The 26879-nt window shown below is 50.0% G+C and overlaps 1 protein-coding gene, 1 long non-coding RNA gene and 1 pseudogene across 2 annotated transcripts; 1 reads left to right on the top strand and 2 right to left on the bottom strand.

The window, feature by feature from the left end:
- Nucleotides 1-941: 941 nt before the first annotated feature.
- Nucleotides 942-1004, bottom strand: LOC120098017 (U2 spliceosomal RNA; annotated as a pseudogene).
- Nucleotides 1005-8448: 7444 nt separating this feature from the next.
- Nucleotides 8449-15262, bottom strand: Foxf2 (forkhead box F2). The gene is given in 2 exon segments (NM_001400749.1): nucleotides 8449-10410; nucleotides 13715-15262. Coding segments are annotated over 2 exon segments (1341 nt in total). The 5' UTR covers nucleotides 14892-15262; the 3' UTR covers nucleotides 8449-10246.
- Nucleotides 15263-15292: 30 nt separating this feature from the next.
- Nucleotides 15293-20939, top strand: LOC120097779 (uncharacterized). The gene is made up of 3 exons (XR_005495507.2): nucleotides 15293-15861; nucleotides 17944-18124; nucleotides 18306-20939. It is a non-coding gene; the product is annotated as an uncharacterized LOC120097779 (long non-coding RNA).
- Nucleotides 20940-26879: the final 5940 nt, after the last annotated feature.

Genomic DNA, 26879 nt, shown 5'->3' on the forward strand with positions numbered 1-26879 from the left:
GATCCAGGAGTTTCAGCGATGCAGGGGTGTGATCACGCTCTCAGACTTCGGCTTCTACCTGACCGACCTCCACATCAAGGAATCTATTTCCATGGGGAGCCCCTCCCGGCCAAGTCAGATCTTCTGTTTGCCCCAGGTTGTGCTGGCCTGTGTCATGACTTTGTAAAGTGGGCCTCTGCTCCAGCCTACTAGCCTCTACCTCTACTGTAGGAGCATAGGCTAGGGCTTGTCTTAGGTAGGGTTCCTATGGCTGTGATGGAATAGTGTGATCAAAAGCAATTTGGAGGGTGGGCTGTTTGGTTTACATAGAATCAGAATCCACTGAAGGAAGCCAAGGCAAGAATGCAAACCTGGCAGACAACTGGAGGCAGGAGCTGATGGCAGAGCCTGGAGGAGTGTTGCTTACCGGCCTGCTCACAGCTTTCTCAGCCTGCTTTTTATTTTATAGAGCACAGGTCCACCTGCCCAGGGTGGCACTGCCCACAATGGACTGGGCCCTTCCACATCAATACACCAGCTCCCCAGTTGTTCCCTGAAGTGTCAAAAAAGAGTCTGATAACCAATCACTGAGCAGGGGAGAGAATAGGGCAGGACTTCGTGCCAGCTAGGGTGAGAGAAGGTAGATGTAGGGGATTTAGCAATGGGGAGGGAGTCCAGAAGACGCCATTAGAAAAACATCTGGAGCAGAGAAAGCCATAAGATGCAACTATTTTGACTGAGAATTAGCCAGATTAGTTTAGAGTAAAATAGAGTAATACTGCTCAGTTGTTGTGCCTTTAAAGAATGTTAAATAAATATAATTATCCAGTCTCAGTTATTTGGGAGTTAGTTGGGTAAAAGGAAAACTCCAAACTGTTATTAAAAAGCCACTAACAGCTTCCACACTCTGCCCTTGCAGCTGCCATCTAGTTCATCTCCACACGTTGCCTGACGTAGGCGTATGGGGGTTCAAGTTGGACTTTCAGATACTACACTTGATCTTAGCCAAAAGGCCGAGAAGCGATTTAAGTTGGACTTTCAGAAACTCCAGCTGTGAATTGTGACAACCATCAAGTAGGCTTATGAAGAAAATGCAGTAGTGAGATCTACCTTACGGGACATTTTAAGGACTGGCCCAGGGTGTAGCACATGGTTTTGTCAGAGCTTGGTACTTAGGGCATCTCCTTTATGATATCTACAATATTACAGGAGTGGTAGGGGCAGACTCACTCTTCAAAACTTTCATGGAGTTTTCCATGTCCTCAATGCTGCTGACAGCTTGGCCCCTTCCAGCACTGTGTGGAAAGGAACTCCAACCCTTTCCCCCAAAGAGTGCACCCTAGAGAGTCCTGAAGCCACTTTAGAGGAAAAAGCTCAAGCTTTTGCCTCAAAGGAAATAGAATCTATCAGTGAGACACTGAAGGTCCAAGGGAAGAAGTGAAAAGTGGATCATTCCTTTATCCACGTTCTTCTTCAGGCTTGCTTCACCAGAAACAAGCACAGAGCAGTAAAGCCACATGGAGATTGCACATACCTCTGGCTTGCAGCAGACCTGGTTTCTAATGGTTCATCTCCCCTACATACTTCCAAAAATAACAGTAGTAGGCTGGAGTCTTTGATGGTTAACGTAACTGTCAGTTCGACTGGATTGAGAGGCTCCTACAAAGCACTGTTGGATGTTCCTGTGAGAGTGTTTCCGGAGAAGGCTGGGGTGTGAGTCAGTGAATTGAACATCCCCTTACAGAGTGGGCAACACCTTCCCGGATGTTGGTGGCCCAGGGGACAAATGTAGAAAGGGAGGCTTACAGGTGCATGTTCTGGACTCCAGGTGGGAGCTCCCTCACCCCCACTCTCACCAGTGGTAGATAGCAAGCCCTAAGCTTCATAGCCTTTGTGAATGGGCCTCCATAGCAACTCTCCCATTGGGCTTCAGGTCCAATTGGGCATGCATCATAGGTCTTTCTTTTATTTCAAAAGATTTATTTTTAAGAAATTTGTAAAATTTTGTGGGTATGTGTGTGCATAAGCCTCTCTCTCTCTCTCTCTCTCTCTCTCTCTCTCTCTCTCTCTCTGTGTGTGTGTGTGTGTGTGTCTGTACGCATGTTTGTGAGTGTAGGCACCCTTGGGGGTCAGGAGAAGGCAGCAGATCTCTGCAGCTGGAGTTACTGGCAGTTGTGAACAGCCTGCAGTGGGTACTGAGAATTGAATGCTGACTCTCTGTAAGAGCAGCAAACACTATCTCTAGCCGCCGCTGGTCTCTTGCTCCAAGACTTTCAGCTTTTAGGGTTCAGCAGCAACTGTTTTCACAGTTCTTCGATGTCCACCCATTGTGCCACTATCCAGCTTTTGTTTGGCTGGATAGTGTTTGTTTTGTTTCCCATGGTTCTGTTCTTCTGAAGAACTGCAACTGAGTCCAAACCACCGGTGATCTCATGTGGAGACTACATCTCTACTGAAGCAGTCCATGTAAAATGAGGTCCTTCAGGTAGGCTCCAATCTAATCTGATCGGTCTCTGATTGGGAACATCTAGACATAGAAGAAGCATGCAGACCACAAGGCCCTTCGAAGGCCTAGGGAAAAGACAGCCTCTCTCTTCCCCTCCAGCCCTGAGATGCAATGTCCCTGTTGAATCTGGCTTAGGACTTGTCTCCAGCAAATCCCTGTCTTTTATTTTATTTTTGAAGGGAGAAGGGGCTTCATTCATTTATTTATTTATTAGCACACAGTTTCAAGGATTCAGTCCATTGTTCGTTTGGGGGTGGGGGGCAAGAACCAGAAAAAAGGTATATCTGTTTGTCTTCCTGTGAGTGTATACTTGTGGATGTAACTCTGTATGTACAAATGTTCTAATGTATCTGCATGTCTTCGTGTGAGTGTATCTGTGTGTGCACAACTGTCCAAGCATGGGTGTGCATATAGTTATGACTCTGCATGTGCACAATTGCTTAGCTATGTCTGTGCAAGTATGTATGGTGGTTTATGTGAAGTATGTATGGTGGTTTATGTGAAGTATGTATGGTGATTTATGTGCAAGTATGTATGGTGGTTTATGCACAACCATCATCTCCAAAGCCCAGCTATGTGTGTATGTCTGTATGTCTCTGTGTGAGTATATGTATGGGCATGTCTCTGTGTGTATGTCCATAAATTTCCAGGTGTGTGTGTGTGTGTGTGTGTGTGTGTGTATCTCTATATACATGTCTAGGTATGTCTGTAAGAGTATGTGTAGATACATCTTTGTGTATATACAAATGTCTGTGTGTATTGAGGATCTATATGTCTGTATCTGAGTGTATGTATGGGTGTGTTTGTGTGTATATGAGCATCCGGGGGTGTTTATATTTCTGTGAGTGTGTGCATGTGCGCCTGCATGGGTGCATGTTCTCTTAGTGGTAGCGTTGGCATGCCTTGGTCTGACATGCCTTCCTGGTTGGCTTTGCTGTCCTCTGGTCCCCAGGGCAGACGTGTATCTTAGCAAACTGAGGTTGTAGACTTTACATCTGTTATACACACTAGGGTCTCTACTGTCATCGTAGCGATTGGCCTATTGAAACCTGGCAGGCCCAGGAGAAGGAGATGGCCAGGCCATTGAGACTATTGGCCAACTACCTATGTCTTGGGTACAAATTAGTGTATCTTCTTGATCTCACAAAGCCTTTCCAAAGTCTTAGGAATGTATTAAGGACTATCATGGCTAGTGGACTGCTGAGATGGCCCTTCCTTCTCTACAGAATTTGCCCTAAAGCAACCACTACCACAACAAAAGTCCATGGGCTGATGGTGTAGTGTGCCTGGCCTGCTGGGGGCAGCTGTGAAGAAGCCAATTTCAGCCTTGATCTTGGTACCAAAGATCTTGGTAGGCAGGAGAAGATGCACATGTATGCATGCCTACCTCATGACCAGTAGACTTCCTGAGACTTAGAATATTAGGTTTCCTCGTCTGTCAATGGCCCTCCTTGAAGGACCTAGAAACAAGATCCTGATCATCCCAAGGAGTTTCTAAAAAAAAAGGAAGCCAATCCCCACCAGATGACATGGCCCTATGGTTATCATTTTACTGCTTCCGTTTCTTGAAGCTCACACAGCCTGCCAGCCATCTGTGAGCACAGATGTTGTCATCAGAATGCTGCCACCCCCAAGGGTGAGTGTCCGCTCGTGTCTTTAGACCCTGAGTAGCTCAGGTCGCTCATGCTTCAACCCTATGGGACAATTCTGTTCTTGGAGCAGTGCTCTGCTTGCCTCTGTCTGGAAGAACAGCCATGTGGATTGACCATCACTGGGTTCCCTGGCTCAGCTGGTCCATCCGCACTGCCTCCTGATGAATCCAGCATGCTTGGTGCTGGGTGGAACTACTGAGGGAGACAGAGGGGGAGGGGGAGAAGTAAGGGGAGAAGGGGAGAAGGGAGGAGGAGGGGGAGAGGGAGAGGAAGCAACTCTTCTTCACCCTAAATTCTGGCCAGACTTGGCCCACTTAGCAGTTTTAAGCTTGTGGTGGGCCTTTACAGAAGGAGAGAAGTCCAGGACATTAGCTCTCAACTGCCCCTCAGAACTCAGTTGTGTCTCACAAACATTCATAGCATGAGACATGCTCATCCAGCCCTGGAGGACGGGGTCTATAACATGCATCTCTCAGACAAGGCCTCTAGAGAATATTTATTAGTTGGCTTACTGTGGCCTCGGAGCACTCTGAACTCCAAAGGAACTTCCAAGCCTTTCATTCCCCCCAGTGATCTTGCAGTCTGTGTGCTGTGGCCCTCCCTGCCCATGTCTACGTCTGTGGCATTTTCCTTTGCCAAGATTATACTTCACAAGGTTGGGTAAAATGCATTTCTTTTCTGATAATATATATATTTCCCTCCTAAATAAGCTGGTGCCTTTCTGAATTAATCCCTACGATGCACCACAACCAGGGAGCTCTGAATCTGCTGATTTTCTTTCAGGAAAACATCCTGGGCTGGGGAGATGGCTCAGTGGTTAAGAGCACCGACTGTTCTTCCAGAGGCCCTGAGTCAAATCCCAGCAACCACATGGTGGCTCACAACCATATGTAATGAGATCTGATACCTTCTTCTGGTGTGTCTGAAGACAGCTACAGTGTACTTTAAATAAATAAATAAATAAATAAATAAATAAATAAATAAATAACAAATATTTTTTAAAAGGAAAGAAGAAAAAAACCCTTCATTTTTAAAAAAAGAAATAAAACAAACACCCTACACCATCTTATGCCATGCAGTGTTATGTCCCTGATAGCCCAGTGTCCCCGGCAACCAGACCCCACTTCCTAAAGGGAGTGTTCTTATATTTCTAGAACCTGCTGCAGCTGTTCAGAGAATCTGAGCATGCCCAGATAGATAACTCCCTCCCCAGAATCCAGGCACAAGGCCACAGGAACAAGTGTGCTGGCCTTTCAGCCAAAGGGTGCTGGAGACCAGACATAGCAGTGGCCTTAGGAGACAAGAGGTCGGACTCAAGCCTGCTGTTCCTATGGGCCAGAGCTGGAACTATATTCCCAGTTTCTCCAGAACTTGCTTCTTCCTCCCCACCCCTTTCCCTTTCTCCTCTCTTCTATATCTGTCCCTCTCTTCTCTCCCCATTTCTCTATTTTCTCCCTTCCTTTCTCTTCCCCTCTTCTTGTTATTCTGACTTGCCTTCCCTCTTTCCTGATTTTCTTCTCCCTTTCTCCTTTTTTCTCCCCTCCTTCCCTCCTCTCTCTTCTCTTCCTACTTCCTTCTCACCTCACCCACTCACACTCTTCCCTGACCCATTTGTATTCAGGGGTCATCCCTACCTCTTCTCAGAGAGTATGGCCTGTCTTGCCTTGCTCTATTCCCCGCCTAGAACCTTGTACAGAAACAGAGAGCTTTCTTTTCTGAGCCACCTTCCTTTTTTAGAGAAGTCTGTCCAACATGGTGCTGTGTGTTAAGATTTGCTGTCCCGAGGCAAGGGACTTGAGCGATGTCACTTGACTGCTTTTGTTACATTTGCTAGACTAAAATTATTGCTCTTATATATTTGAATAAAAATAAGATCCTAAGTATTTATTTTTGGTATAGGTTTAAAAAGTATGACCTTGTGTTTCAGTGAGACATCTGAGGTAGAAAACTATTTTTAAATTGGCCAAAAGGAAAAAGAACTCAGAGGAAGACCAAAAGAGTCAACTAACCTGGATCCTCAGAGACTGAACCACCAACCAAAGAACACACATGGGCTGGACCTAGGCCTCCCTGAACATATATAGCTTGGTCTTCAGGTGGGTTCCAAACAACGGAAGAGGAAGGGGCTGTCCCAAAGCTGTTGCCTGTCTGTGGGTTATGTTCTTCTAGCTGGGCTGCCTTGTTTGGCCTCAGTGGGAGAGGAAATGCCAAGCCTCATAGAGACTTGATGTACCAGGGTGGGAGGATGCCCAGGGTCACTCCCCACCACTCAGAGGGGGATAACAGGGAGGGAGGCAGTGAGCAGGATGTAAAGTGAATTAAGAAGTACCACCACCACCACCACCAATAATAATAATAATAATAATAATAATAATAATAATAATCATCATCATCATCATCATCATCATCATCATCATCATCATCATCAAAGCCCAGCAGCTTTTTAGATCTATGGTCACGCATTAACAGGTTAGCCTTTACACAGACCTGGAAAACCTACAAAAAACCCATCATGCTCAGTTTCTTTCTAGAGGTGTGGTCTTCAGAGTGTGGTCCCTGGACAACACCGTCAGCATGTCCGAGAGCTTATTGGAAGTGCCAGGTCTTGAGTTCTTTCTGCACCCAGAGAACCCCAGTAGCCCCTTGGTAACAAACCCTCCTGGTCATCCTGAGGTACCATAGTGTCTGAAAGCCACTGCTCGCTTGTAAAGAAGCCCACCACCCTGCTGTGTCTGCAGCATCAGATGAAAAAGCCTTCCAAGACCTGACTGGAAATGCATGGGGGCGAGGCAGACCCCTCAGACACATGGCCTAAGGGCGATGTGTAAATAGGACCCAGCTCTTCATGCTATAATTAGCATCTGGAATGCCCCCTCTAGGCCCATGTACTGTCTACGGTGTTAGTAGAGGTGTAGAGCCTTTAAGGTGGTGGGGCCTAGGTGAGAGATTTTCAGGTCATTGGAGACTTAACTAGGCAGGTGTGGGGCTCCCTCTTTTCTTCTCTAATTCCCCAGATCTAAGGGGAATCTTTGCTCTGCTACACTTGCATCATGATGTGCTACACCGTTCAGGCCTAAAATCCCTCCTGCTCACCCTTGGCTCTTCATGAGCTGCTCATCTCTGGTATTTGCTGTGCTAATGGAAACACACTGTCCTCTCCACCAAGCCCCAGCGTGGGGAAACAGAAAGGATTAACTAGGTAACTGTGTTGGGCTTAAACGAAGACAACCACTGCCCAGCTCCTGGCCCGAGCCAGGAGCCTGTTCACCTGTTGCCTTCCTTCTTGGTTTACATAGTTCTAACTAAAAGCAGACACAAAAAGGCCAGTCATTGTTTTGCAAAATATTCAGCTCTCCTTTCGCATATCATTTTATTCTGCCAATGAGCAGAAGTTCTGAAGACTGGAAGTACACTTGAAATATGTGGTTTGGTGGCAGGGCCAGTGTTCAGCTTGTGGGTTCCATTGTTCTCAAGGTATAGGAACAGTTGAGAGACTCAGAAACACCCCTCCCATTGAATTACTTAACTATTTTCACTTCTAAAAGTATGGTAGGACTTACTTTAGAATGTCTTACCAATATTTCAGAAACATTTAAAACTAAGAATTACACTTTCTTAATCTGCAGTCAAAACACCAACGAACATAAAAGAAATAAAAAAAATTAAAAAGAAAAGAAAAAATGACTATAAACATGTTGAGTGCATGTCTTGAATGGAGGGGCAGTTCAGAGAGAAGCAACTGTGACCCAGAAGGAAATAGTGACTTTAGTTGAGAACTCTAGACGTTTAAAGGTGTCAAGATCTTATAGTACATATGGTCAGGAGGGCTAACGAGTCTTTCATCAGCTTTCAGGATGAAATTGTAGATGGAAATAATAAAATAGAGAAAAGCCAAAGTGTTTCCTAAAAGCAGAAAGCATAATTTCCGACAGAGTTGTTCTAAATGTCTATACTGATTAGCACTAACATTGTTTTGTATTCTTAAGCGCTTTTTAGGCCCAGCTCCTCATGCACCTGTCTCTTGCTCCACCAGGGGGCGCGCTGGCCCTCCGGATGCGGTTGGCCAGATCGGCCTGGAGTTTGAGGTCCCGTCATTCTCTGTATAAACAAGTTACGTTCAAGTGTTTAGGATATAAATTACGACCATGCCGGCTGCCTTGGAAGGAATGTAAACACAGCACTGTGGTCGGAGCAAACTCTGAGACTGACTTCATAATTTATAGCAGGCCCCCCTGAGTAACTCAGAATAAAAGACAAAAGGGATGGGGGGCGGTGGGGGGAAAGAAAAGACTATGTAAATGCAAATATGATAATACAGAAACAAAAGTGTTTAATTCCATACTTTAAAAAAATTACAGAGGAGAGGCCTAAGGATTAGGAATATAGCTAGGAGTTTTGAAACTAGATGTTTTATTCAGGAGAACACCTCAGTTAGGATTCATTGAAATTGGGAGAAAAATACCCATCTCCTGAGTTACCAATAAGTGCCTGGTGGTGGATTGGAAGGAAAGAGAGTTTAAAAAAACCAAAACCAAAAATCCATCCCTGAGTTAAGAAAATTACTTCGACATGATTAAAAGTGAACATTGCTCTGCTCCCAACAGATGTGTGTTCTGGGTGGGAAATGAATCCTCCACCTCACTGGACTGTTTCCCCATTGTAATCTTGTGTCCTGCCAGTTCTGTGGGTAACATTCAGGGCTGGGAAACATGGCAAGAAAGAGAGCAGAAGCTGTGCGATCTGTGGGAGCCCGTGTGTGTGTGTGTGTGTGTGTGTGTGTGTGTGTGTGTGTGTGTGTGTGTGTGTGTGTGTTGGGGGCAATTTAAATCCTCTTTGATCTGACCACCACCCAAAGCAGCCTGCAGCCTGCAGCCTGCAGCCTGCAGGGGATGCTCCGGTGGCCATTCTTTACTCTGGCCTAGCGCCTGGTACTAGTGGGAGAGAGGAAGGAGCAAAAGGGCAGAAGTCTTGGGCATCATGAAAGGCAACAGAGAACACCAAATTCAAGCTTCTTCAGATCAAACCCTCGGCTTTCAGTATTTTGCCTGCTTTTGTTGGTTTTACTTTTAATTTAATTTTATTTTTATTTTTTGCTGTTTTGTCTTGAAGTTCCTTTCACCTTCTGGTTTTTGTTTGACTAGAAAAAGTGAGAGTGAACTAGAGAGAGAAAAATAATAGATGTGCCCTCTCCGCTGAGAAAGCCCACCATCAGGACTGACCTGGCTTATTCAAAACAGAAACCTCACATCATGTCAGTTATAAAACTTGGGGGGGGCAGCCTAGAGTTGCAATGTTGCCTGGAGGGTGTGGCCATGAAAGGGAGTCTGCAGAGGAAAGGGTCCCTAGAACAACTACTCATTATACACGTTTTATTGAAAAAAAAAAGAAACTTACATCAAAATATCTTGGCAAACTGTAAAAGTATATATAAGTGCAAATATACCCTCCTTTTACAATACAAGCGAAGTGAGTATACGAAGATCATAAAAATACTTTAAAAATACGGTGGTAGAAAAACAACCTTGTAAAAAATGTTGTACTGTCGCAATACTGAGAGCCACTTTCTTAACCCAGACGATTGGTTCTTCATTTCTTCACAAAGTTCTTTGGCACCTGTATCCGAAGGGAGTGTTGGGGGGCTGGGGGTGGGAGAGACCTCCTACCGGGCCAGGGAACTAGAGGCTTTCTTGAAATGCTGTGCTTTTAGCACTACAAGTTTGAAATGCACACCCAACACACACACACACACACACACACACACACACACACACACACACACACACACACCTCCCTTTTCAGACCCTGATCAGTGAATGCAGTGGCCACCCCAGAACTGAAAAGTTTTATGTCTTCCATATAGTAACATATGTCTTACATGGAGTAACCTCCTCTGTCTGTCCCTCTTCTGGGGTATTGCCCTTTGAAAGGTTTCCTCTTCCACGGGTGGCAAACATCGGTGAGCAGGACTCCTCTGGGTATTTGTCTAAGTGATGGGTGTGCTACTTACTGCTATCCTCGTGCACAGTGTGTGAGTCTGTAGCTGCCCCTCTCGGAGGGGAGAGGAGGAAAGGGCAGAAGAGGGAGAACGGCCTTCAAGGCCTCTGTTCATTCACATAACACAGGGCTTAATATCTTGGCACACGCTCTGGTGGTGATGGTGATAATAAGAGCCACTAGCGGAGGGGTGGAAAGAAGAAATGCCATTGAAATTGAGGACGAAATCTTTTCTGTCACACACTGGAGTGGAGTGATGCTGGTAACGGGGCAGTCCCACTGAAAGAAGAAGAAAAAGATCTTTTCAGTGAAGAGTCACCCAGATGATGGTAGGGTATTTTACTTCGAATTTTGCCATTTAATTTGTGCTCTTTTGACTGAGGGTGCAAAAGCAGCTGGTGGCCTTTGCATGTATGACTATAAAACCGATAAGAAGCGGGGATGGGGGTGGGACGTTTCTCAGAGTGCCCTGGAGTCCTAAGACGCTTGCCCTGCTTTGGTTTTAAGTACCCCTCCTTGAGAGGAAGGCGGGACTTCATGAACACCTTGAGAGGTAATCTGTTCACGAATCCCCACTTCCCGGTCTTGGGCTGGGAGACCTCTCTGCCAGGCCTGGCTCCAGGCTGCGCTCCGCACACGCACCCTGCCACTTCTGCCGCCGGTCACCTCTGGTTTTGTACCTAGTTTTCCTGTCTCAAGAAGCTGGGATCTATCCTCTTCATCCACAGAGGATGACAGAGACAATACCTTAGAGAGGAAGGGGCCTGAGAAGGGAGAGAGAAGACTGCAGTCCCCACCTAAACACAGGCAGCAGGCATCTCCTAGGTCCGGAACCCTTTAGGCTTTGCCTTGGCCAGGACAAGTTCAGGGAACAGAGAAATGCTCTTTAGCCCGGGTATCTAGCTGCGCACGGAGTCTCCGAGGGAACTAGTAGAACACGGGGAAAGCTTGTGTCCAGAGACTGAACAGGACTTGAGCGGGTCCCCTTCAGTGCCAACCTGCCGACCACTTTTGCTTTTGCTTTCTCGGCTCCGAGGAGCAGTCGGCTCGTGGGTTCAGCGCGCATCTCCGCGGCGTGGACAGGCTTTGCTAGAACTTCCTCTACGCACCGGGTTAGCACGACCCGCACCAGCCGCACGCCTGTGTCGCCCTATGAGGTTGACTGTAAACTGAAGAAAAGCTTACGGCCGGCGACGTGTAAACCCTACGGGGACACCCATCGAGCTACCAGGCCGCTCAGCAGCGGGTGTGACTCGGCCTCTGTGGCATTGTGGAACCGCCCGGGGCGTTTCGGCTCCGGAGAAGCGACCCAGGTGAACGCGCGGGGCGATCAGGTCCTCTGGCCGCCACCGCTGCCACCAGCGAATACCAGAGCTCGCACCTCCCCGGTCCCAGGCAGCAGCCTGCTTCTGCGTGAGCCGCGAGGGTGCAGAGACAGCCGACCAGAGTAGCCGGCAGGGCTTCGTGATGAGCGCCCATGACTCCTGCCTGTAGCGGGTTGCGTCGCCGTTGCCTCCCTGAAGTCGCCACCTTCGTTATCCTGTTAGAAAGTGGGGAACGCGGCGCGTGTGTGGCAGAAGGGGGTTCGTGCTGTGTGCATGGCGATGTGTGTACTGGGGGCTTTGTTCAGCTATCCCTGGGCCACCGCTTCAGCCTAGCCAGGCCTCCAGGGACCTTCCAGTTTCCGTGGGCCGCAGCCTTGTGGGCAGCACTAGGAACCAGGCCCTGCAGGGTCCCCGTATACAACGCAGTGCTCTTTGAAAGCCCCTTGACAAGGTCTTTACAGGAGGTAACAAAATCGGAATAATATTCTAGAGAAGATGACAAATGGCACCACGACCAGGTTGGACTAAGCTATCACTTGGGGGAGGGTCGGGGGGGGTGAAGGCTGGTCATGAGGGGCAGGAGAACAGGAGATCAGAGGCCTGCCTTCTTAGCTGGACAGTTCTTATTTTGTCCAAGTTAAAGGGTTACACTGCCATGTCAGTAGAGTTCTGGGGGTTTCATGCACGGCCTAGAGTGTGTGGGGTGGGACGGGAACCTAATAAAACAGTCAGAAATGTCTTTCCTGCTCATTTGCCTGTTTGTTTCTTTCTAGAATACAGTTTCCTAACAGTTGGAAAGCCTAAGAGTCTGGATTCAACGTAAGCTAGGTCTACCCAAAGAGAAAGACAGGATGGCCAGAGCAGGAGGCCTGTGGGGGGGGGTGGAGGAGGGGGAGGCATAGGTTCCAGTTCAGTGTGTAGGAGGGAGACTGACAGCTAGCCCGTAGGGCAGGAGGTGGGGGTGGGGGTGGAGAATAAGAGAGAGGGTCATCTGTATTGGTTACTTGTTGAAATTCCCATAAAATTGAAGGAGACTCTGTTCTCTGTGGGTTAAGTCAGCCTAAAATCCTCTCCCGTGTGGTCCTGCCTAGACTGTCTTTGTTTGGTTAACCTCTGAGACCCCCAGTTAAAAGGCTTATTTGGGAAATTTCTCCAAGATCTTTTGCTGTTTCTTGGCTTCCCTATTCCTCCAAGCTCCTGTGGCACACACATAGTCACAAACACATGAAGGTATGCATCAGCGTGTAAATTTTCTGATGGGGCAGCAAGTGTATGCGGGAGACAGCACCTTTGGGCTTTGTCCTTGACAGACAGGCTCCCAGATTTCAATCTGCACACCCATGGGAACCTCGAGGGAATTAATCAGGGTTTATCTCTATCCTGTAGATAAAGCATACAAACACAAAATTCTCTCCAGCACTCCCTACTCTCCTCACACCATCCAACCACTTTTCACAAGTCAATAAATTTTCATAATCTTCAACCCACACAACATAAACCAACCACACTGAAAGTGGCCTCTATGCACATTTCCTGGGGGTGAGGGGAGGTAATCACACTAGGGCACCTACGCCCTGATGCCCAGGACAAACTTGTGTTATTAACTTAGATCCACTGTGTGTGTGTGTGTGTGTGTGTGTGTGTGTGTGTGTGTGTGTGTGTATTTTCAAAGACTTCTCAACACCACTTTGGTGCCTCCTGTCACTAGCGAAGTCCTTGGGATTCCCTTCTGTTTTTCTCTCTCCCCTTCCCTACCATCTCCTGTCATTACATGGTAAGAACTCTCCCTCACCTGCTCTACTTCACAGAGAACCGGCCCCCTTTTGCCATCTACTTTAGGAAGTAAAGGCAAACAAAATTTAGACTTTGAAAAGAGTAGGGGGAACAAAATGATTCAGACCCAATTCCTCGGCCAAGGTCTCCAAAGGTCACATGCCTTTTTTCAGAGCTGAGTCTGTCCTAACTGGGAGAAAGTCCACAGTGTCCTAATGAAGGCCAAGAAGGTTAGGACTTGGCACCACCCTTCACCAGTTTGGGAATTCTGAGCCCCCCTCCCCCCAACCGGCCCAGAGCATCAGGGAAGGTTATAAGATTAAATCCTCTCCTCTCACTCAGGAATAGGGGACCGATTCCCCACCCACCCCCGCCACCCCGCCCCTGTATCCCAGTTCCCCATAACCCAGCTTTGGGGACTGAGGGTGCAGTAGCCCTGGCCCTCAGAGGCTATGCTTGCAACTGGCCTTGGCGCACTTTATTACCTGAGAGATCCTCCCGGGCGTTCTGGTGCAAGTAGCTCTGTTCCAAAGAGTAGGAAGACATGCTGGGATGCAGACCAGCAGAGGCCGCGGGATTACTGCTTGGCGTCAGGGCAGGCGGCTGCTTGAGGTAAGGTGAAGCGCCAGGCGAGCTCCAATGTGCCGCAGGGCTAGTATAGGGCGAATGGCACTCGATGGCGCTTGCCATGGCCGGGGATGAGGGCACAGGGCTGCTGCTGCTGTCCGGCCCATAGTCACCGCCGCCACCGCCGCCACCCGCTGCCGCACCGACGCCCGCAGGACCTGCGGGTACCGGGCAGCTGGCCATATAGGTGGAGCCCGGGTTGGGCGACATGTGGGGGACGTGATGGTGGTGGAGGTGGTGTGGGTGCGCGTGGCCCGGAGCACCCGCCCCTGTATCATACCCTGCGGGCATCATGTCGAGGCCACCATAGCCGCCCTGGCCGTGGCAACCCAGGGGCGCTGACGGGGGCGCTTGGAAGTCGAAGCCCTGGGGCAGTAGCGAGGCCCCGAAGCCCAAGCCGCTCACCACGCGATGGTACATGGGTTTGAGAGCCTGGCACTTCCGCCTGAAGCCGCGCGGACGCCGGCGGAACGAACCCTCCTCGAACATGAACTCGCTGGCCGGGTCGATGGTCCAGTAGTGGCCCTTGCCCGGTCGCCCGAGGCCCTTGGGCAGCTTGATGAAGCATTCGTTAAGCGAGAGGTTGTGGCGCACAGAGTTCTTCCAGCCCTGGTAGGCGCCACGGAAAAAAGGGAAGCGCGCCTGCAGGAACTGGTAGATCTCGCTGAGCGTCAGGCGTTTGCTGGGCGAGCTCTGTATGGCCATGACGATGAGCGCGATGTACGAGTAAGGAGGCTTCTCTGGCCGTCGCAGCCCGGAGGTCGCCTTCTTAGTGCCCCCACTCCCAGCGCCTGTGCCGCCGCTGCTCGCCGCACTCTTGCAAGCACCCGCCGAGGCGCTGACCGAGTTGGAAGAAGACGAGGCACAGGAAGCAGAGGATGAAGAGGACGACGACGAGGTGGACTCCAGGGTGGCGGCGGGTGGCGGGCTCATCAAGGCGGCCTGGAGCGCGCCGGGCGCCGGGCTGCACGCGCGGCGGAGTGGGGCAGGCGGCGGGCGCGGCGGGGGTGGCGGAGGCCCGCCCTCGGTGCTCATCTGGGAGCCGGGAGCAAGGCCCGGCCTGGGGGGTGGACCCCGGACGGAGATTGGCGGCGCCGGAGCCGGGTCGGTCCACAAACCGAGTGAGTGCCCTACTGCGCCGGCCGCGCTGCAGCCGGGGCCACTGCGGGCCAGCGCTTCGGCGTCGCCTCCCTCAGCTCTTCTGGGGCTTCGGGCGGCGGCGGCGGGTCGAAGGCAACGCCCCGCGCATCCCTCTTCCGAGCCTCCGGCCCGCGCCTTGCGCAACCGTCTCCTAAGCCACCGAGGCGACGCTGCCTGGGGCCGGACAGTTGCGCCCTCGAGCCAAGATCTCAGCCCGGACCCCGGGGACTAGCCCGTCGTCTTCTTTCAGGAGTGCTCCTCTCTCTGTCTCTTGGACTTCCTCCCTGGCGCGCCCTCCCCGCGGCCGCTTCGCTCCCTCCCTCCCTCGCTCCCTCCCTCCACCCCACCCCGCCCTGCCCCCTCCTCGCTCCGCGCCGCCCGCCACGGGGAGGGCGCACTGGGCTCGCGTCACTCCTCCCCCTCTGGACCTGGCTGCGGGCTTCTGCTCTTATCGCCTCCCGGACTCTCCGGGGTCCTGCTCGCACTACAAATTCCTTTCGGGCTCTTTCCCTTTCCCCATCTGCCCTCTTCAAAGCCAGGGCTACAGATCCTCAGGCATTCTGCTGGGAGGAGAACTCCCAATCCTGGCAAGACTCGACTACCTCTGACTTCAGCAATTCATTCTCTGTCCCTTCCAGCAGCCCGTTTCTTATCACAGAAGTGCCCCAACCCCGCAACCCGTGAGTGGACACACCCTGCCCCTCCTCCACCCCCGCCGGACCCTGTGGGGACTGAGTTTTGGGGAGACAGTGCCCTGGAAGAGCTTCCTTAGCTACGGTCCCCAGTGCCCGAACTGACACCATCTGTCAACTTCATTTAGACAGTGCGGCCCTCAGCCACACGCCAGGGTGCCAGACGTCCCAAGGTAATGTGCCAATCCTGGGTCTCTCTCTCTCTCTCCCTCTCTCTCCCTCTCTCTCCCTCTCTCTCCCTCTCTCTCCCTCTCTCTCCCTCTCTTTCTCTCTCTGGCTGGACATGCAGGCTTCTGAGAGGTCATAGCAGAGGGCAAGTCCAGGGCGCCTTTGAGCTGTGCCCAGGGCAGTTATGAGCATATTTTCAGCTGAGCACTGGGGTTTGGGTGGAGAAACCTGGGCCAACTTTTAGGGACTTGGGACTCTCTTGAGTCGAATGGATTCCGATTTTTATTTACTTCCACCTTCCACTGATTGTCATTTCCACGTCATGGAGAGAGTAGTAGAGGGAGAGAGAGGGAGAGGGAGAGCCTGCCTGAGGTGAGGAGATAGTTGTATTTATCATCAACACGGAAGGTAAGCGCAGCAGCCAGTGGGTTTACAGTGTCAGTCTTCCCGCCCCCCAATGTACCATGGCCAAGCTCACTTCATTCGAGAACACTCCTCCAGTTGTGGCTTATTCCTCTCGGTAAGAGTCGGCTCAGAGAGAGATGGCCCTCGGGAGAAATCATTCCAATGAGACCCGACAGTTAGTTATTGGATTACACGTGCGGGGAAATGTAGTCTGACCTCGGACAGGGGCTGCAAAGAGAGTTGCAGGCTGAAGTAGGCCTGACCACACAAGGGCTGGTGGCCAGGCCCAGAGGGAAGGAGATGCCCACCAGGGGGACAAATAGAAGGAAGGCACAGTAATGCACCAGCCCTGAGAAGTCTGCGTTTGCCTGGTGTGTACTGAGGAGTCTGGGAAGATGGGAGGGAGGGCAAGGAGGAGAGTGCAGGACCCAGTAAAGACGTTACAAAGAGCCTTGTGGAGCGAGTGGGGTCTGGCCTCCTGGGGGTGGGGAGCTGCCCCAGCTCTCAGTGTCCTAGTGCACGGGGACTGCCCCTGATGGAGATTGTTGGTGGGTCTGAGGAACAGAGGAAAGGGCGGGTGCGGGAGGGGGGGAGGGGGCTGGCCCCAGACAGTGACCTGAAGTTGAGTGGAAGCAGGCTTTTTCCATCAAACCCTGCCTGGATACCACACACAGAGCCCGAGTGTCAGTTTACTGCCCTGAGCCCGGCTCCTTTTCCCTAAGCTCCACAGTAATTAGACAAAGAAAACCTAAATTAGCTGAACAGGCGTCGACAGCTTCCTCCAGAGCACCCCTGGTACCTACATGGGAATGTGTCCGAAAATGGCCCGATTGTAGCCCAGAGTCAGCTAAGAAAACACCACCAAGCAGAACTGAGTGGACCGCTCATTTGCAAGAGAAAAAAGAAACAAGTCGCTCTTTTCCGGAAGGGATGTTTTGATTGGGTTGGGGGTTGAAGTTGTTTCGACTTTCTAAGAATTTCTTTTTGAGTGACTAGCGAACATTTGGGGAGCAAATCCCCATTTATTTCATGCTGATCCCCGCCTCCTTTGTCATTTTGCCTGTTCTAATTTTGAATGAGACTGAATATGGAAGCAAATATGTGCTTAATAAACCAAAGTTCTAAGTGTCTGAAAAGCATGGCTTAGATGAAGTAAAAATTGGGTAGAGGTGGGAATGGCTCAAAGGAGCTCTGTGGGCAGACTTCGGTGTTGGTAAATGTGTTTTTGTGTGTGTATGGAAGTGGGAAAAACATTGGTTCTGGAAGAAGAGTGAGGAGGAGGGGACGGCGTTTTGTTGGCAGGCTACATGATTGAGAGACTTATATGAAATCAGTTTTGTGGTCAATCAGCTATCCATCCACCTGTTGTGTTTCCTGCCCCTGGGGATTCAATGAACCTCACCCCCTCATGGTACTTGCTTTTAAACACTGGCCTTAAAGGTTTTAGGTCTGAAGAGACTGAAGGCAATATGCCTTTTAAACTCAAGACAAGGTTTGATAACCTTCCCTCAGTTTGGGGGCCAAGGAGGGTTTTTTGTTTTGTTTTGTTTTCCTGATGGATACCTGAGATTTTTACAAGTGTTATACTCATTTAAGAAAAACAACTCAATGTATTTTTAATCTCTGCTTATTCAGCAGGTTACATCATAAAAGGTTTTCAAAAGAGTCCTTTTATCATCCAGGTATTACATGTTACGAAGTTTCTCTAAATCTGTAAGAAATGGCTCTGGTCTGCAGCAGGTCCTAGACAGTGGGCAGTGGGGACCCGCCCGGGACAAGGCAAGGTCTGCAAACTTGAAGCCTCCTCTTCGTTCTAGTATACCAGCCCCCTTCCTGACTCCAGAAAGAATGGGAGCTTAGTGGGTAAGCTGTAGGGCAGGAAGAGATCCCTAAACTTGTTCTTGTTCATGGAGATCCCATGCTCAACGCTTCTTTGGCTGAGGCTGCAGAGGGTGGGGTTGGGGGTGGGGGTGATTTAGCTGACTTAGGGCTGAAGTGGAGCTAGGACTCCAAATTTGATGTCTTTTTTTTCTCTTTATTGCAGCTAAACGTCTGTGTTTCCATCATGGATGTGTTCAAATCTGTTGGGAAAGAACACAGCTGATTGTGAATTAGGTCAAATTCTTTCTTCCTGCAAGAGTATCCGTTTGTGGTGGGCAGGCTTTTGGTTATTTGTTTACTTTTGCTCCGCTGAGATTGAGGCAAAGGAGAGGGCTCTCTACCTGAGTCCCAGTCCCAGCCCAGCCACGGTTAACATGGAAGTCTCCTTGCTGATTTGTTTAGATTGGTCCCACTCTCTAGGAGGTCCCTTCTTCTGGTGTGAGCCCCCTCCACTGATTTTATTCCCTAGAAACAACAAAAATCTTGATTTTTTTTAAATGGACAAGTGCAGGGGTATGGTTTAATTAAATGATTTTAGATCAGCCCGTGGGCTTGGTTTTTAACAGAAAGAAAGAGAGAGAGAGAGAGAGAGAGAGAGAGAGAGAGAGAGAGAGAGAGAGACCGTACAACTCAGAACTGATGCCATATTGGGTTAGTCAGCTTCTCCATCTGGGCTGTGGGTTCCCTTCCTCTTCCAAGCCGATAGGGCACCACCCCTGCCCCAGAGCAAGGGAATGTAAACTTAGCAGAAATTGGATTTCTCTGATTTTGTTCTGCAATCCACACTTTATTCTAGGAAATCGCTCCATTGTTGTGGTTTAAATCTTTTCTTAGCATTGTTTCCTTTGTTTCGTGGGTTTTACATGAATTGGCTTAGACTAAACCAGTAGAAACGGGAGAGACCCATACACACTAGCCATCTTTGACGGCATTAAGGATCGGTCTGGGGGGAGCTGGCATCCTCTGCGCCTTTCTCTTCCTTCAGCCTCAGCCTGGATGGGAGAGCCCATCGTTTTTACCACGTGTTTAGGTCCGTGCTTAGGGTTTTGAGCGCCCACGACGCCTTTCAATAATTGCTTGTGACACTAGGGTCTGGGTTTGCTTAGGTAATTGCTAGGGTCTTTGCCTGCTGCCGTCCACTCCCTAGACCTTTAAAATCGGCCAGCGCCACGTTAAGCTTTGTGGTGTTAGGTGGTTGCTCCAAAAGTAGGGATTGAAGAGAGCAACTTAATCTGGAAGGCATAGCTAACATTAAAAAACCCCCTTTACAGTCTACTCTCTCTCCTTGGCCAGGAACCTCTATAGTCCTTGGTAGGAAATCTAAGAGCTAGATTTTACTTGGATTCATCCTTCAGCACTCCAAATGCGTGTGTGTTCAGGGTCCGTGACCCAGTTGGCCAGGTCAGAGATGCTAGGACAGAGGGCTAATTTACCAGACCCGCCTCCATAAAAACAAAACAAAACAACCCCCCAGGCCTCTTTCTATCCAATTCTAGATGCTCAGGGTGGAAATGCCACGTCCGAATGTCCCCGGGAACCTGTCTCCACAGTGCCCACTCTCACCCCAACCCCGCAGGCAGGAACAAGTGCCATTCAGGTTTCTACGTCGTGCTGTGTTTAGGGGTGGAGCTGCCAGGGGCACAGGCCAGAGCATCTCCTAAAAGAAGAGGAAGAAGCTGAGAGGCCTGCACTTCATATCTGAAAAGAGAATGTGGGTGTGGATACCCCATAGGCACGTTGATTCTGCGATACAGCTCGGGGGGGGGGGGGGTCTGCTGGCTTTAGGGCACTGGATCTAGCTTTGAGATTATCTGGAAACCTGTGGGAGACTGGCGGCCGCGTGGGCCTTACAGTACAGCAACATGAGCTCTCACGAGTGGCCACCCTGCCCTTGGTTGTCTCACCCCCACCCCCTTTTGAGTTTTCTCAGCCCCCTCCTTCCTTTCGCCCTGGGGGTGGCTAGGATGGCTAGTCACTAAGACTCACGGGGAAATCACTGCAGAACCCGGAGGGGTCACTCCAGGATGGCACAGGGCACGAACACGGGGATGCTACAGAAACACCCACCAACACCCGGAGGCTGCAAGGCTGGCCCCAGACGTCTCGGTTGGAGCCGGGAGGCCGGTTGGCTGCTAGCGGGCTTTCACGGAAGCGCCCTGGAGGTCCCAACTCAGTGGCCGGGTTTTCTTCTCTAGTCTGGCTGGGTCTCCTCACCCTCGGCCTTCCCTTCCCCCCAAATAAATAAATATCTGGGAGGGCAGCGATCTCGGCGGGGCGCCGGGCCCCGCGCCTCCGCGCAGAAGAACTTCCTGGCGCATCAAAACTCGCTGCAGTCCTCCCGCCGAGCGCAGGATATGGGGCGCGCTCGCCTCTCTTCAGAAAAGGAAACGTAGCTCTTCCAAAAATATAAATCAGTTCTGACGTCCAAATATTTCTTTTGTCCTCCAGCATCCTCTGTAGGGATAAATAAAACGTGCTCGGCGCCCAGAGGCTGACGAAGGACCTCGGGGCGCCCAGAAGCCGTCTCTGAAGTGCTGCTTCTGGGGAGTCTCCTTCCCCATTTGCCACTCTCACCGGGTCGTGGACCTCTTCAGCTTGCCCCTCCGTCCCTTAGAAGGACCAAGTCTTTGAGGGCGAATGGCTTGTGGGGCTGGCCTGAGGGGTGCTGGGAAAAAGTGAAGTCCGGGAGAGCAGGGCTCGAGTAGCCCCTTTCAGGGCTTAATTTCCCAGTCAACACAGGGTGTGCGCCTAACTCTTGGTGGCCTCCGGTTCCAGTAGTACCATGAGGACCCCGGAATGCCCCACATTAGGCCCAGAATACCCCTCGTTGGGCATTCGTAAGGCTGCTGCTAAGGCATTCCAGAGGCAGCGGAGGCGCCTTTGCAGCTGACAGCAGGGCCATCAGCTTGCCAGACTCACGTGTTAGCATGAGCTTGGTCAACCTTAAACCCGTCTCCCTCATAATAACATCTTCCAGTTCGGTTAGGGTTTCCACTGGGATTTGAAAAGAGCACAACGGTAAGGCAAACCACAGGCAGCAAAGGTGTCAGAGAAACCAGCAAGTCCCAAAGAAGGTGGCTTGAAGGTGTGTGTTCCACAACCCCATGCCCCTCTCCTCTCCTCCTCCCCCACAATGCACCTATGAAGTGAGACTGAAAGAGTCAGGGTCATGGATACCATGGATACAGGACAGAGGTTTCCACCTTTCCGGGCCCTCCCCCTCCCGACAGGCGCAGCCCACCTCCAATATTCTGGGTCTGGCTCAGGCTTGGGTTGTGTGTGGGTGCTATTCACTTACCCCTTTTCTCCAGGGGATCTTCATGGCTGAGCTGCCTCAAAATCTCCCGTCCAGAATATCTTAGAAGGGTTTAGACAATCCGTCACCCACCACTTCAAGAATGCTTCCTCTCTTTCAAACACAATCCTTGGACACCAGAGAGTCAGCAGTGGGGAGGGGCACACGCTTGAAAAGAGAAAAACTATGTAACCAGCGTCAAAGCCACTCCGAAAAGGTTTCAGAAATAAGGGCCAGGACCAAAATCCCCCCAAAATGATTTATGGACCCCCTCGTCCTCTTTTCCACCTTTTCCACGACTCTGTCTTGCGCTTGCCAACCTACTACATCCTCACTCTGAGTAATGTCAACTTGGAATGCTTCTGGGTTTGTATTTTGGGAGGACACACTTTGCTTCCTGAGTTTCAAAGAGGATGCTATGGCCTGGATGACACACTTGTGGAGTTTGGTCGCAAAGTCTTTGCTGCTTGAAAGGGAGTGAGCTGCAAAGCCTGGGTGTGGACTTTTGGAGTGTCAGCTTGCTTTTGTGTGTGCTTTGGCGACTTGGGAACTGAGACGCGCCAGGTGTTCCTCTCGAGTCCGCTGGGTGGCGCCAGGCTCTTGGAAATAGCAGCACCTTGGGACACGTGCTGTGGTCCTCCCCCAAGTGCTCCGCCTCACCTGCGGGCGCTAGAGTCCGGTGGGGCAGGGTGGGGCAGGCCGGCGCAACTGGTTGAGGCCCACTAGTGTTGCTCTGGGTGGACAGATGCTTTCAAATACTGGCTTATCTCCTTGCTTAGCCCCCTTAAGGCACATTCTCCAGTTCTGTTTTCGAAGGAAAAAGGGCTAGGTATAGGTGAAGACATCAGTCAGTTCCTTTAGTTTTTGGTTCTCAGAAGCGGGGTGTGTGGGTGGGTGTGGTGGCGGTGGTGGTGGTAGCAGTTAAGGGCATTGCGTCTTAGTTTTCAAATTACATGGGGAGCATCTGGAACTCAGGTCTTGTAAACAAATGAAGTGAACCGAAAACAAATAACGGAAGCAAGCAACCAAGAAGGAACCAACCAACCCTAGGCTTGCTGTTGTGTTGGGGTTCCGCAGCGATTTTCTACAAACAGCCTCCCCCCACCCCCTCCTGCACCTCAGCCATCTGGTCGTCTTAATTACTAAGTGGTCGGTGATACTAGGGGGTTGCCTTTGTTCTAATTCTTTTAGACAGAAGAAAACCCTTGTGGCTCCTTAAAAATTTCCTGGTGAAATCCTGCAAAGTGAAATGGAACGTGAAGGGTCCTTGAGGGACAGGTTGGACCACTGCTCCAGACAGGTGGAAGCAGGCTCTGCCAGCACGTTCGGGTTAAACCAGAGACCCAAGCATCCTACTGGCCTTTCTGTTGGTTGCGGTGGTGGGTGTCTGAGATCGAAGTGGGCTTTGGCTTTGTTCTCCATTCTCAACGACTGTCTTTTAAGAAAAGAGAAGAGAAAAGACCTTAAAAGGAGCTTTATCCGCGCAAACTTCACATACAATAAGTCCTGTTGTGAAGCTTTATTTTGGTATTTTGTGCTTGATATTATGAAGAGATTGACAGTACAGTGAGGTATAGGGAGTATGCAAAGGGTCCTCCCTCCCCACACTCCCGACAACTAAGTATCAAAAATTTTTTAATCTCATTTGCCTTAATTATTTTGTCAATTTTCATTTCTGGCTGAGATATTTTAAGCACCCCTAGAAGTCATGCTTTTGAAAATGCAGGGGTTTTTTTTGCTCCCCTTAACACTCCCCAGGTCTGTTTTTTTCATTTTTGAGGTAAACAAGCACCTCCCCACCACCACCACCACCAAACTCGGAACTGTTCTATGTGTTTTTCACAAACAGAATTCTCTCTCCAGAGGGGCTTTAAGCCCAAGGTTTGGCTTTGCCCTGGCTACTGAGTTGGGGGAGAGCTCTTCACTGAAAGTCTTGGTGTGTGCTGATCACCATGAGTCTCGCTTGTCACCAGAGTAATTTCTCCGTTGCTTTCTTTATCACAGGTCGGATCAGGTCTGGAGAATATATCTATGGGAAGGTACGTGTGTGTGTGTGTGTGTGTGTGTGTGTGTGTGTGTGATGTATGTATGTATAAGATCATCTTGTGGCTGGCTATACAGCATTTTCAAATACATTTCGAAACAGAGACTATTTTGGGAGAAGAACTTTTCTCATAGTTTGAAAGTGCCGCTAGGAGAATGTTTGATTGGCCAGAGGGGCTAAGGGGACTGCAAAGTGCCTCTGAAGACGTTTATTAGCCTTGCCCCTTTGACCCCTTGGCTAAGGTCAAGACTCTCCATATACATTTATTAAATATTTGTTGATTTACTCATTTTTCTGTGTCCCGAAGGGCGCACGTTCTGTTGCCTCCCACTCAATGAACTCCTCAGCCGGTAAATCGCTCTAGGATTTATATTCACAGCTTGCCAAATTACATTCGGTTGTAGTGATTTCCGATCCGTTGTTAAATGTCCCCAAACTTCTGTTTTTACTTCTTTTTACATAAACTAGAAATAATCAAAATTAAGAGATAATGACCATGCACCCTCCCACAGTGACTGTAAAAGAGTATACACGGCCATGTTGTTTCTTTTGGCCCAAGCCGGTAAAAGCTCTGTTTCTTTTAAGTCACCCTGTTTCATTCCTACGTGAGATTGTTCCCCCCTCAGCACTCTGAGTAACCTCTCACATGCAAATTTGGTTTTGTCAGTGTGTTTAAGCCCCCTTCCGCAGGCAGGCGGCATAGGGGTGGGGGTGGGGCGTGGGGGTCGACTCCTTCAAGAATGAAGTTTCTAGGGTATGGTTGGGACTCCAATTGCTCAGGTCAAGAATGGAGAGGAAAGATGGGTGTTATTCTGCGTAGAATCAGGAAGCCCTCAGAAGGATTTGTCTCTTTCGCCGCACCTGGGGAAGAGATTCCTGCCCTCACACGGGTGGTTTGTACTGGCACTGTTCAAGGAGACAGTGCCCTGGTGTGTGTGTGTGTGTGTGTGTGTGTGTGTGTGTGTGTGTGTACACTCACGTGGGATAGGGGAATGCATATAGTGCGGGATTGATGGTGGGTGTGTCAACTGCGCTTGTTTGAGGAAGACAGCAGACGGTTCCAAGCTCCTAAAGCAAAACTTCCTGGGCGAGAGAAGCACGCTCCAATTTGGGTTAAGCTGGCTCTTGCCCTAGCTTGGTCTGTGGGTCCTGGGATGGCTTACCCGGGTGGAGCCACGTACAGCCGGCCTGCATTAGAGGAGTCCTTTGCTTGAGTACCCCATCCCGGAAAGCACGAAAGCACCGCGGAAAGAAAATGTGCCCACAGCTTCGGGAGTGGGAGACCCTCCAGGAACCCTGCGGGGTTGCTGGCCAGCTTCAGGCACTTACAAACAGTCCCTTGAATTTGTTCGAGGCAGAACGTTTCCTGCTATAAGCAATCTGGCGAATAGATATCTAGGCCCAGCACTCCACCCCTAGGCTAATAGTGTCTAGAATCTGCAGCATTGTAGACTTAAGGTGCAGGTATATGGGTTTTGTTATATATATATATATATATATATATATATATATATATATATATATATATATATATATATATGCTTGTTAAATCATTTTTTCTATATGTACTGATAGGGGTTATTGTGAGAGCCTTCAACGAATTTTTGCAAGCTGAGCGCTTCCTTCCACCCGCGGCCGGTGGGCAGCGCTCGGTGAAGATCGGCCCTGAAACACAGGGAGCAGATTCCACCGAATCCGGGCAGATTTCCGCTGGCGCGTCTTTCCACGCGCGCATTTCTCGAAGCCCGCAGTGCTTGGGCAAAAACTGGGTTCTGCCGCTGTTGCCAGCCTTCAACTAGACTCGTTCACTCTGTTTTAGAGTCTAAGAAGAAGACTTGCGAAGGAAGGTAAGGCAGGCAGACTCTGGGCTGAAACAGGTGCTCAGCTCTACCAGTTCTTGGAGAAGGGACTTGGTGGCCCATGGCGGTCCAGTGTCCTTGCTAGGAGACAGAAGCCTCCTTCTCAGTGTCCAAACACTTGTGGCTTCCCGTGCTCCAGACAGCGATGTACAAGAGCCACCCTTCATAGGAGAGTGACCTTGTCGGCAGCCAAGGAGATCGAAATTCAAGTGTCATCAAGGGCTACAACCTAAAAGGTAGAAATGGAAGGTTGTTTCTTCTCTGCCGAGGCTGGCCTTGGTTAGCCCTTCCTCTCAGGCTTGGATCTGTGACTGTCCAGCACAGCTGGGAGGAGACCCTATGGTAAGCCGCTGCACCTTGGCCTGGCTACCTTGCCGAGAAGGGTAGTGGCCGCCAGCAGGGTCAGCTTCCCTGGCAGGGGTGGTCGCAGCACTCACTAGGCGCCAGGAGGGAACCTCGGCCAGCGCTGCCCAGTCCCAGGACGATTGAGAGGGAGTGGTGAAGGAGTGGGGAATGATACTTCTTGATTCCAAACATACAGAGACTATCAGAAGGTTGTTTTGTTTTTTCCCTTTCCCTCCCTCCCTCCCTCCCTCCCTCCCTCCCTCCCTCCCTCCCTCCCTCCCTCCCTCCCTCCCTTCCTCCCTCCCCTCCCTTCCCCCCTTCCCCCCTTCTCTTTTCCCTAAAAAAAAGAAAGGCTAAAGAGTCTAGGACTGGGAAACTTTAAGACTTCTGGCCCCCTCACTCAGCAAGGTTTGCAACCATCTCTACGGTAGGTAAACCAGTGGTCATTGACTTTGGAGTCTCCCCAGGGAGGCTTACACTATCACCAGGACTTCCTCTCATATTCATATTTTACATATATAAACACCTTTGCTCTTTAATAGCCAGTTAAATAAACCATCCACATAAACTCTTGCTTGGGATAGCCTTTCTTTGTCTCAGCTCCTTCCCTCCATTTTTTAATTTAATTTTATATTATTATTATTATTATTATTATTATTATTATTATTATTTGGCTGACCGTGCCAGTTTGGGTTTCCTCTTGAGAATGGAGGCCAAAGTCTTTATTCCTAACTGCTCAGGCATGGCTTTAAAGACAATCACCCAACCCCTTCCAAATCTTTGGATTCAAAGTATGTTAAGAGTCTAGGATGTGATGAGTCTTTTCCATATGTCATCCTGAATGAAAAATTCAGGAAGGAGAGGGGTACCGGCTCCCTCCAGAAATAAAATCCTGTCTGATAATCTGAAAACACACTACCTCTGTGGAACCCGCACTGGGCAGGAGCGTGGCCAGTATGAGCAGGGCAGTTGGGCAGAGAGGCATGGACAGAAGAGAGTAGGGGGAAAGAAAGAATTTTGAGCTCTACCTACAGTTAGAAAGAGAAGTAAAATCCAGCAGTGGAGAGAACCAGTGGTGTTCTGGAGAACTTTCTACATGACACAGGTTGAAGAACCCCTCCAGCCAAAGACTCCATGTCTGTGGGAGAGTCTGCCTTGCTGGGTCAGTTGTAAACTTCTGTGGTTTCTGCCTGG

The sequence above is a fragment of the Rattus norvegicus genome, chromosome 17, assembly GCF_036323735.1.
Source record: "Rattus norvegicus strain BN/NHsdMcwi chromosome 17, GRCr8, whole genome shotgun sequence".
Taxonomy (NCBI): domain Eukaryota; kingdom Metazoa; phylum Chordata; class Mammalia; order Rodentia; family Muridae; genus Rattus; species Rattus norvegicus.